This window comes from Kryptolebias marmoratus, linkage group LG8, assembly GCF_001649575.2.
Source record: "Kryptolebias marmoratus isolate JLee-2015 linkage group LG8, ASM164957v2, whole genome shotgun sequence".
In the NCBI taxonomy this organism is placed as follows: Eukaryota; Metazoa; Chordata; class Actinopteri; order Cyprinodontiformes; family Rivulidae; genus Kryptolebias; species Kryptolebias marmoratus.
The window spans coordinates 13,709,424-13,721,252 of NC_051437.1; the positions used below are offsets into that span (position 1 = coordinate 13,709,424).

At 43.9% G+C, this 11,829-nt stretch overlaps 1 protein-coding gene across 1 annotated transcript in view; it reads right to left on the reverse strand.

Moving 5' to 3' along the window:
• grip2a (glutamate receptor interacting protein 2a) overlaps window positions 1–11,453 on the reverse strand; it is a 32,784-nt gene extending 21,331 nt beyond the window's left edge. The window contains exons 1-7 of the mRNA XM_017409762.3: window positions 11,150–11,453; window positions 7,345–7,419; window positions 5,383–5,518; window positions 2,965–3,110; window positions 2,153–2,236; window positions 1,990–2,065; window positions 1,233–1,378 (exon numbers count right to left, since the gene is read on the reverse strand). Coding sequence (XP_017265251.1) covers window positions 1,233–1,378; window positions 1,990–2,065; window positions 2,153–2,236; window positions 2,965–3,110; window positions 5,383–5,518; window positions 7,345–7,419; window positions 11,150–11,189 — 703 coding nt within the window. The 5' untranslated portion in view covers window positions 11,190–11,453. The remainder of the gene's footprint in view (window positions 1–1,232; window positions 1,379–1,989; window positions 2,066–2,152; window positions 2,237–2,964; window positions 3,111–5,382; window positions 5,519–7,344; window positions 7,420–11,149) is intronic.
• Between the last annotated feature and the right edge of the window lie 376 nt (window positions 11,454–11,829).

Here is an 11,829-nt window from a genome sequence, read left to right on the forward strand (position 1 = left end):
AGGAGGGAGTTGCAGTAATCTATACGGGAAGTGACAAGACTATGAACAAGAATGGCAGTGGAGCGGGGTGAGAGAGAAGGACGGAGACGGTTAATATTACGGAGATGGAAATAGGCAGACCGAGTGATATGGTTAATGTGGGAAGTGAAGGAGAGAGTGGTGTCGAGACTCTTGACCTGAGGCGAGGGAGATACCAAAGAGTTGTTAAGGGGGATGAGAAGATGGTTTGATTTTGAAATGGTGTTTTTTGTGCCAACAAGGATTATTTCTGTTTTGTTACTGTTGAGTTATTAATATTGATAGTTCCCCTTTTTTTACGAAGTCATCAGCTTAGCAGTCAAAAATACCTATAAAAAGCCATTTTTTTTTTAGTTAGATTAGACTGGAAAACTTTGCAAACAGAGTATATGTTCTCCTTCCTTACTGCATACTGCATAGGACAAATAAACCGTCTCACTGCTCAGAACTGATAGGTGGGATGTCGCCGAATGATTTTTGATGCAGTGTTTCAGAGATGGGGCCAATAAATCCTAAATTTACCCCACACACAGAGTTAACATGTGTTTACTGTCCTTACTGACCTGCCCTAGTTTGCACAGAGCGGGGCAAAGAGCACAATCTTGAGAATTAGTCACCGTGACCAAAACGAGGTTATAATTAGGCTTTCAGTCATACAGCGAGCTCATATGTTTGGTGGCTTATTTTGCTATTTCATGGGGAGGATTTTCACAGTAATGCTACTCTCTGTTCTTACACTGAGTGCAGTTTTTAAAAAATATTAAACACAACAGTCAGTACAAAAGAACTGTTTTTTCTGTAATAAAAACGTTGTTTCCATCAGTCATTTAAGGAATAAAATCATGAGGGTTAATAAATTGTTGTTTAATTGTTGTCATTTTGTCTTTTTATTATTTATCAGATGAGAATTTTTTCTCATGTCCAACCAGTTTTTGAATCCCATGTTCAGTAATGGGAATAGTCCAGCAGCAAAAAGTAAAATTCTTTTTCAAGTTTCTTTTTAATTCCCACATTTTGGGGAGATAAAAATCTCATTTTGATAAAGTATCATCTTTCTAACCTTTTCCTGCTTAATCTGCATCTCAGGCTTGTGTGTCTGGCCTGCTGGCGTCTCCATGCAACCAAACGGCCACATTATTTACCCTCAGAGAACCGCTGCCCTACGATGCCTCCACATAATCCCCGTGTGTGTGCGTGTGTGTGTGATTGCTCACCCATGACAGAAACGTCGTACTCAATCAGGAACAGAGCTTCCTGGCCGCTCTGCATCAGCATGGTCAAAGCATCAGCGTGCCTCTCCCTGTTCAGAGGCATCCCATCTATGCTCAAAACGCGGTCTCCGGCCTTCAGAGTGCCCTCTCTGGAGGAGAGAACGGAGGAAGGGTGAAAACATGCTTGAGCAGAGCGCGATGCTCACAGAAGCGTTGAAGCGCCGGTCAGAGTGAATGATTAAGCAGCGAGCCTTTTTTTTCTCCCCCTCCCAGGTGAGATGAAGGATAAACAGAATAAATGACGCTTTGATGCTGAATTATGTCCGCTTCAGTGTTTTTCGGTGCTCGGTTTTCGGGGGGGTGGGGGGGTGGGAGTGCAATGTTGTGTTAGCCTCAGGATGAGCGGTGCCCTTTCTGCTTTGAAGATACTTTTTATGTGTCACAGCCACAATTTCATGCAGGGCCTGAGCAACAAACACAGCAACGTCCACGCAGATCTGCGGTGGGTTTATAAGCAGCGGGGCGCAACGATGCTCAAAGTCTGATTCCACGTGGATTACAGAATCAGGTTTTAATTGTGAAAAAAATAAAATAAAATCAGGCAATTATAAAAATGCAGTCAGTTGGTTGCAAATTTACATGCACACAATGAGGAAACACGCATGTAAGCCTATTCACGCACGTTCAAACAATCCTGATAAACAGCTGCACTTGTATTTGCAGGAACATTCTCGATAAAGATCTATGTTCACATCCTGACCTGTCAGCAGGACCCCCAGGCCTGACGCTGGTGACCACCAGAGGGCGGGACCTCCGCCAGTCTTCATGGAAACCCCCTTGAACATAAAAAGACACGCAAACATAAATCAGTGCAAAGCCTTCAGCTTTATAACTGCGTGATGGAAAACGTCACTTTCACCTACCTCTCATGACGAAGCCAAAACTGTTTCCCTCCTTGTGTAACAGCACCTCTATGGTTTTGGTTATGACTCCTGACGGGTTCTGGACTACAAGAAAAGAGAAAAATATCAGGTTTAGGAAATGTTTTTTAGAGAAATACTAGTGATAAAAGGTAAATTTCTTTAGGCAAGTTTAACTTAGAGGTGCTGAATCTTAAAAAAACGAACTGAATAGCAGAAAAAATAGCATGTTTTAGGATGTTAGCACTGTTTGTGTCGTCATTATGCTCTTATTTAATAGTGTCATTACCATTTTTGGATATTTAAACAGCCAACAGGTGGGGTCACACACCTTTGTCACTATAAATTTAAAGCTGAAATATTTGGGAACCACTGATCTAATCCATCTTTTTCTCTGCAGACCAAACAGCGCAACGTTCAAGTTGTGTTAAAAGTAGAGGTAGGAGGAAGGACTGTAGACACTTTCAGCTGATCTTCCTGCCGCTGCGACCAGGAGAGCTGGTGCTTCAGAGCGATGCCTAACTGCACGTTTCCTTTAGCGTAATGATAACACCCTGTTGTGACAGCTGTCAGTCACGTCTTGCATGAATGTTTTCTACGTCTACCTTGCAGACTGAACATCAACCGATGACATTTGATTTTTGTTGGTTAACAGATCTCTTCCCTGATAAATAATTACCACTGGTTTGCATGATATAAACCTTGGTTCTTTCTTGTCATGAGAATGATCTAGATCAGCCAGAAATCATTATAAACTCTGCCTTTGCCATAAAGCCTCCAGAGTCTGAGCATTTTCGTCTGATGGCATCACATACCGAATGAAGGCAGCTCGTACTCCACCTCTAACACGACTCGCTCCCCGATGTTCTTCAGCAGGCTAATGATCTCATCGTGCCGGAGCTTTGACAGGTTGATGCCATTTACTGACTTGATGTAGTCTCCCACATTCAGCTGGTCACTCCTGTAGGGTGATTATGGACAGAAGATGAAAGCCATTAAGGATCAACGAGGAAAGCTCCCTCGCATCACAGAAGTCTCCGAAATCTTAATATCTCCATGTGTCTGTTAACACAGTAAATAGGTTTATAACGGGCAACTTTTAAGTCATTACTAGTAGCTTCAGCTAATGTTCTGCATGTTTTTTCAGAATATCATCCCTCCGTGGGAAAGAGGCAAAGATTATATCTGACTTAATGATGAAAAAAGATGCCAAAAAAAAAGAGAAAACCTTAATTAAAAAGATTTCATGTGATCTGTTAGTGCTCAGATTATGTGATGTGGATGACTACCATCCACTACCACACCAAAATGGGTTGACTCCAAAGGTTAATAACTTGTAGAGGTACATCCAGTTACATTATTGCCTGCCTTTCGCCTTTTGGAGGCCGACAATAACAATCATAGCTGGTATCTTAGACGGTAAAGATGATCTGATTTTAAATTCCCCCTGCAGTAAGCAGACAAACATGCAGGGACATTGTTGGGGAAAAAAAAAAAAAAAAAAAAGCAGCGCCGATTTTGAAGCGAGATGACTGAAAGTCTCTTCTTCTCTGACACTGACAGGGATGACTCGACGGTGCCTCACATCTGACATTCTGAGTCAATCCGCCACTCACTCGGGAGCTAATTAATCACATCCATGTCCTGCTCTTCTTGGCCTTCTCACCTTTAGGCTGCTGCCAATCAGAGGCGACAGCAGCAGACAGGGAGCCGAACGCCACGACGGTCCAGCCTCACCACACGCTCCTGTCCCNCCCTTACGTCTCCACCCATTAAACTAACCAGTGCGTCCACACAGGCATGAGGTCAGCGGTGTGAAGACAAGCTGCTTGGACGAATCAGCTCAGCGTCTGTCTGTAAACCTCCTTAGACTTGAAGGGGAATGGCATATTTAGCCGAGACACTTGCAGAGGTCTGTGTCATTCTAACTCGACAAAGTGTGTGTGTGTGCGTGTTTCACTGCAGCCATGTGTGACTCAATCACGATGGAGTGTGATTCTTGCTTTTTCGTGTTGATCAAAAATCAGTTTAATCAAAAGTTTTAAAAACCTCTTAACATAAAAAAAACACTTAAAGTAAGCTTAGAGAAAGTAATCACTGGATGTAGCTGAGAGTCGTGAACAACAGATCGGGATATCACGGATAACATCGTTTACAAGGTTTGACCAAAATGCCTACAGCTCTGTCCTTTATCATCCTAAGACGACCTTATTTTAAAACTCTGGCAGGAAAGGCATCAGGCAGTATGCATTCCCTAAAGGAATGCTGGTCCTTTAAGTTAGAATAGTTTTCACATTCCCAAATTAAATGACATTCATCTTGCTGTTTTGTTCTTTCCAAAAATATCAAAGTTACAATTTTACTTTTTGAAATTGGTTCAAAAATTACGAGGAATGCTAAATAATGTGATACAAAATTATTTTGATAAGAGAGGTTTAAGTTTGACAATGCTAGGGAGCATTTTTGGGTCAAAAATACTTAAATTGAGCTTAGAAATCTAGGCAAAAACTTAAATGTCTCAACCTAGTTGCAGATGTTGAGCAAACCTCTGAATTTGCAGAGATTAGCAATAACTCATTAACCTATGCCATGTAGGAGCTGAAATGAGGATTTTTAGCTTTTCAGTGCTTCTCATATCCTGAGCTGACCAGACAAGATAAGACTGTTTACAAAAAACTGATCATGTGCTCCGAGCGAAGGCTCTGATTGGCTAGAGCAGCGGCGTCCAATCCTGGTCCTGGAGGGCCACTGTCCTGCATGTTTTACATGTTTCTCTGCTTTGACACACCTAGTTTGAATGATCAGTTCTTCTGAGCTAATGAGGAGCAGGGAAACATCTAAAACAGGCATGATAGAGGCCCTCCAGGACCAGGATTGGACACCACTGGTCCAGAGACTGCCATCATTTACTCTTTGTGAGCTGGGCAACAAGTGATTTCTGTATCAAAAATGTATGTAATTTCTTACTATTTTAAAACTCTGTAAGACAGGCATACAGCCTGAGGGCCACCAGTTGATAGTTTCCTATTTAAAATGAGCCCATACAATACTTTCAAAGAACATAGTGATTTCAGTTTATGATCCCATCTGTGCGGACTTTGTGAACAGATTATCCTGCTGTGGTGTTTCATGGACCGACACGCAACTGACCTAAAAAAACACCTAAAGTAACGTGTGCACATGTGGGGGCAGGATGACACGTCCAGGCTAAAGTCACCGAGCAAAGATCTCACCTGGCAGCGAGCCCACCTGGCCGCAGGTTGGACACTCTGGGCTTGCCATCCTTATCAGAGCCTCCGGAGATGGTGAGGCCAAGGCTGCTGCCTTCCCTTTTCATCAGCTCCACCGTGGTCACTCCTCGGTACTCATCTGCTGACAGATACAGACGCAGGCACAGATCCAAAGTAAGAATTAGTGTCTGCTTGACAGAACTACCCCATCTGAAAGGCAAGGAAAGGCTTTTTTTTCCCTCCCCTGAATCGCTCACAGATTATTCTCTGAGACACAGCTACAGACATTTCAACACTCCATCATCCATCTTTTCAGTTCTTTTCAAGCCTCTGAGTGAATTCAGAGGGAAAAAAAAATGAAATCTTGGTCAGGAAGAACACGGTATACATTGAGTCCATTTAGAAAAGCTTGGCAGCATGGCTTTAGTTTGTAAAGTTTTATTTAAATAAATCATCCGACTTCTGAGTTCTTTCAGAAGAAAAAAGGTAATTTGGTGAAATCGAAACATAGCCTATCAACAATTACATCTCATGCCAACTATAAGGCACGGTGAGATGTAACAGTTTGACTTGTTTTAAAGCACCTTTAAGTAAAACAGGAAGCCATCTGTGCAACAGCTGACCTCAAGCCAACTAAAACGCTGTGGTGGGACCTTTTAAGTTCAGTGCATTAATGAATGCCCACAAACATCTAGAATTAGAAACAGAAAAGGCCAAAACTCATTGACAACAATGTGAGAGATAATTGTAGTTGGACAGAAAAAGATTACATCCTTTATTAAAGATCTTAGTGTTTCATTGTTTCCTTAACAAAGCACTTTGTTCTCAGACTGCAGGTTTATTTGGGGTTCCCAGAGTTCCTACCGTGTTTTTACATGCAGTTATTGCTGCCATTATCGTGTGTTCTTCTTCCCATACACCTGGACCAATACTGTTTCTTTCCTGCCCTCTTAACCCCAGCCGGTCGAGGCAGATGGCCACCATTTCTGAACCTGGCTCTGCTGGAGCAGTGGTGTCCAGTCCTGGTCCTGGAGGGTCACCATCCTGATAGGAGGGACTCATTGCTTCCCACTGTCACCTTCAAGCTTGCTCAAGATGGGGGATAGTGAAGATTCAACAAACTCTGCTGGTTTCCTTAGGCAGGTAACTTTTACTGTTTGGCACGTTTGTGAATGCGTTGTGTTATAATTGTAATGACCTGATGGTAATTGGATTTGAATCTGGATCTGTTTTGGGCTGAATTGGAGTTATGATTTGGACTTGATGACTACTGCTGTGAATTGGTGCAATATAAGTAGTAAACTTTAAGTCAAGCTACCAATGCATGTGGTGTACAAAGCTTTTCACACTGATTGTGCATTAAGATTTAGCTTTTTCTTTTAAAAAAATGGTGGCACTGTTGTTTGTTGTTGTCTTTTCATCTGAGGGTGTGTTCACCAAATACTATGACCTGATAAGGACCAGGTGATTGTTTTTTGTTTTCCAATTACATATTACATAAAACCCTAAAATTGAAAGGGGACTTTTATTACTTCAATTTCTGTCACATTTCAAGGTAAGTTAATACACATTATTAAAAAAGGGGTTATTCAAAAATAAATCGGACAATAGTTGACAGATTTGTGGCTGCATTGCGTCATCAGAGAACTCATTCTGTCTCGTGGTCAACATTGTGCTGTGTTGTTAAAAATCAGCTTGCATGAAGTCTGCCGAGTGCGGTTTAGGCCCCATGACAGGTACGCCACAGAAGCATCTTTACAACTTGCCTAAGCATTTAGAGCAGCGCAAGATCAAGCAAAACATAGGAGGCATGTGAAAATATTCTCTAACAAAGGCAAGCAGGAGTCTTATTCCTTCTGAGGACGCAGGTAAAGGGCAGGCAGCAGTGACTCAGACGGGCAACAACACAAAATGAAGTCATAAACAAATACAAACAAAGTCACAAACAAAATGACTGTATTGTACCTGAAAGGCTGTGCCCACGGGACGAATGTGATTGGTCAGTTGCCTCTTTGTTCCCCTTTGAGTACGGCCCTTCATCTGAGGAGGCAGCAGAGAGGTGACAGCTTTATGTAAACTCTGCAGCAGACGGTTAAACGAACATGACTGCCCATCTGTGACACCTCAGCGCTTTGAACTTCAACCTGGGTAATGCAGAGCAACACTGAACCGACGACAACGTCATCCACTGGGCGTGAGCTGACGCAGAGTGATCGGGAGGCTGAAAAGGTCATCAAACTGTCTCCAGAAAAAAAAACACCCCAAAAATTAAAGGCCTGATTACCCTGGAGGAGAGCAGAGCACCCGTTGCCTTTCATGCCAGAGTTTTAGGATCATCTTATGATGAGAAATAATACATTTGTAGCTGTTTAGGTTTAACCACAATCACACGCAATATTTTAAGATGTTGCACAATCTGTTAGCACTCCGAGTCTGCGTTGGAGTTCAGTCTCAGCCACTACCACACGAAATTTTAACTTCAGCATCTGTAAAACTGACAGTGTTATAGCCATTTCTGTGTTTGCTAAGGCCAGTTAGCTGTGGCGGCCATCTTGAATTGGGTTGGCTCCCAAAGTTAATCAGTTGTTCAAGTACAACCAACGATTAGTTCCTAAAGATTTTATTCAAATCCATCCAGAGGTTCAGGAAAATATTTTGCTAACGGACAAACAGAGCTGACTCGAAATGGGTAATGGCAAAATTTTAAACAAGGGCCTTGTGTAATTTTGTCAGGAATCAAAATACGTGTCGGGGCTTGGACTCGGCTCAAGTTAGAGCTGAAAATCTGTCAATTTGACCGGTTTGTGTTATTTGTTTTAAGGGCAGGAGGCAGTGGCCATTCAGCAGCAGGCCATAATCAGCTGTTTTAAACAGCATCTTTTTTTGCAGGGTATGCCTTTTATTTAACAGAAGAATACATTAACTGTTAACATGCACCCACTTAAACACGGGAACAGCGTGCAGTTAATGGACTGTGTTTGGGTGAAAAGAAAATCCTCATTTTCATGTCATTGACAGCAGCTGCTACAGAGGGCAGGGAAATGTTTTATCTACTCTGCGGCAAAGTACTTATTAATCTTTTTTTTTTTTCAACCCCATAGTGAGTAATGACAGCGTCCACAGATTAGCAGAGCCATTTGGACCTGAATGCGGCCGTGCAGTCATATCTGCCGTCACAGTGGTGAGGGAACTGACTTGGCACTTCCTTAATCCCGTCCACTGTGGATTATCCGTTCAGGTGTCCGGTGCAGTGATTAAACAGCACAGAAAACCCCGAAAGAAGAGCAGCGGCAGGTTCTTTTTTGTAAAAGCAGGACAAGTCACTGCCTTTCACTGTGCAAGCACAACACAGACTGCTGTGGTAATGCACAGTCAGGCTCAAAGCACCCCATTCAGTCGTTGCAGAAGGTTTCCGCACTGCTGTGGAGATCAACTGCTGCCTTTGGAGGTCTAAAAGAAAAAAAATACTCCAATCTGAAATAGTTTTTCGCAGCAGGAGAAAAATTTCCAACCTATTCTTTTTAATCACCCGCCGCTGAAAGGTGAAGGTTGGCGATTATGTTTTTTTTTTTTTTCCTGTGCCTGTCTGTGTTTGTTTGTCTCTCTGTTGGCAAAACATTGAGAACAATGCTATAATTACTACAATTTTACATAAACTGAGCATCGTTTTTGGTGTGGTAGTAGGTGAGACTCCTCCCTAATACACATTTTCAGCTCTGTTAGCGAAATATTTCATGAACCACAAGAAACAAATTTTAATGAAACTCTCAGAAAAAAAAAACTTGTCACAATTTGGAGTCTCCCAGATTTAAGATGTTCGCTAATTAACTTCAGCAAACAGAAAAATGCCCGCAACTCATCAACTTTACAGGTACTGAGTTCAAATTTGGTGTGGTGAATGAACTGTACTTATCGAGCCAACCAGGCCACTCAAAGCGATTTACAACACAATCCACCCTCATCTACCATCCACACACATTCATACAGCACTCTGAAATAAATAAACCATTCTATTGAGTCTAAGCAGTGCTTTAGATCACATTCCTACACCAGTGGGGCACATCAGAGGCAATTAGGGGTTCAGTGTCTTGCCCAGGGGCACTTCCACATGTGACTGCTGCCTGGAATTGAACCTCCAACTGTCTCACCAGAGGACAACTGCTCTGACCACTGATCCACAGCCGCTTAGAGCAGTAGCTGAGTAGCTGGTAGTAGCTGTGAGTCCTTTCCGACACACACCCCGAGCACTAATCATCATTCCTTCAAGGACACCTAGGCCTCCGACTATTCTCTATTTTGCTTTAAAATGCTGCATCCAGAAGTCTGAACACACCTACTTTGTTAGAAAAAGAATGGAAAGGTGTGTCCAGAATTTAAAAAAAAAAAATTCTTTACAGGCACAAATATGCTGCAGTGAGGATAAATCGTTCACAGCAGTTCCAGCATGCTTTTAACAATGCCAGGAGTCAAGTTTTACTCCACTGCGTGACTCAGCCACTATTACGACGTCATAATGAGTTGATTCCCCCAAATCTTGATTAATTTAATGCTGTGACACGAATGATGTATCAGCAAATTGTTAAAGGTGAAAACCTGATCAGAAACGGACATCATTTATGGACCTGTCATGTAAAATGCCCATTTCCGTACCCCAGAACTGCTATTTGTGTTGATTTGCAATAGCAGGACATCCAGGCCCACTCTGTCCTCCCTGTCTGCACTGACTCTCCACATCTGTCCAGCTGAAGTGAAAGCCTTTAGACAGCTGAGAGGTATGGATCCTTCGTCATGCCTCCTCTGACCTGAAACCTTGAGGCAGCTCCGAGATCCCGCGGAGCCAAGAAGAAAGCGTAACCTTCGCAGCGGCTGCATGAGTCAGCCCTCGAGTATCTCTCTGCTAGACTCCACAGTGATGTACAGAACATACACATGCATGATGATATTTTACTTATTCCAGCACCCCCACCCCCCACCCTTTCCTTTAACATCCTTTGCACAGAGAGTCCAGCAGCTTTGAGGCACAAACACACACACACACAAAGTGAATGACACATCACAAACATGTAAGACGAGGCAAAAGCTTTGTAACCACGCGGGCTCCCGGGGGCCCTGACAGTCCAGCAGCTGTCATCTCTGTCAAAAGGCAGCATTAGCTCTGGGTTACAAGGGCCCAATGGAGCGCACGTGACTGAACACTACTGTACCACCGAGCTATCCGGCAGCCATCATCCTCCAGCTTAAAATAACCATCAGTCACCCGGCGAGCCGGGGTCAGGATGATCGCAAACAACCCCAACAGTGGGACGACTGGCGCTTCAAAGAGAAATGAGGACGGAGGGCTCGGTGTCGTATTGGGATGACGAACGGGAGAGGCAAAAAGCCGCCCTTTTTCCGCGTAAATCAACGGAGGCAATTAACTCCTCGCTCGAGTCGGGGGGCTCTGCGTGACATCCCTTTCACATCCAATCAGAATGTAGGTTAAGCACGGGGGCCAGCGATGACAGCGAAATCAGCAGGCTATTTTCAGATGGAGAAACTTTATTTAGAGAACGAGCTCTTCCAGATCCAGTTACTATATCTGCCCCAATTACACATGGCAGGGCTGGTGGTCGAGTCCACTCACATTTAAATCTTTTACGGTCTATCAGAGCCATTATGGGCGCAGACATTTGTTCGGGGGCAAAAGGAGAGTCTCAGAGGAGCATTTAGCTCAGAGTCAAGCAGCTCTTTCTTGTTTTTTCTTTGAGGATCAAAGTGGAGGTGCTCTTACCAACGCTGCTCTTGGTGTCTCTCCTCAGACCACACAGCATGGCTGGAGTTCAGTCACCCCTCTGGAAGCTGGTGTGCAGTTAATGTGCAGAGAGAGAGAGAGAGAGAGGTTCCACCTGAGGAGGGGAGCAGGTCTCAGCCTCTGACAGAGGTTAGAAAACCATCTCTCGCTTCTTCACTCCAGCACCGCCGTGCGTCCGTTCCCATCCTGCCGGGGCTGAACTTGCTGGATGACTCCTCACAGATTTAGGATGCTCTCTTTTAGAAAATCCAAAGCGTGGAGGAGGATGGCTCGCGCCCACCTTTTCCCCGCATCTCAAAGTGGAACCCCCACCCCACCCCACCCCTGCCTTGTTTCTGAGCGATCCGTACCAAATCGTTCGTGTGTTTGGGAGAGCTTTTCCTCGTGCCCCGTTCATACACTCACATGAGCTCACACATCCCACCCCCCTTCTCCTCTTCCTCTTCCTCCTCCTCTCTCTCTCTCTGAGTGTGTGTTTGCTCATGCTCTCTTCCTCCCTGCCAGAGGGGCTCACTCACACACATGCAGAGAAAAGTCACTACCTCCCTCCCATCTGCACACAAACTCACACTTTATCCCACCACATCCCCAAACCCACCCCACCCACCCCCACCCACTAACTCACACATCCACGGAGTTCACACACTGAGATTAGACAC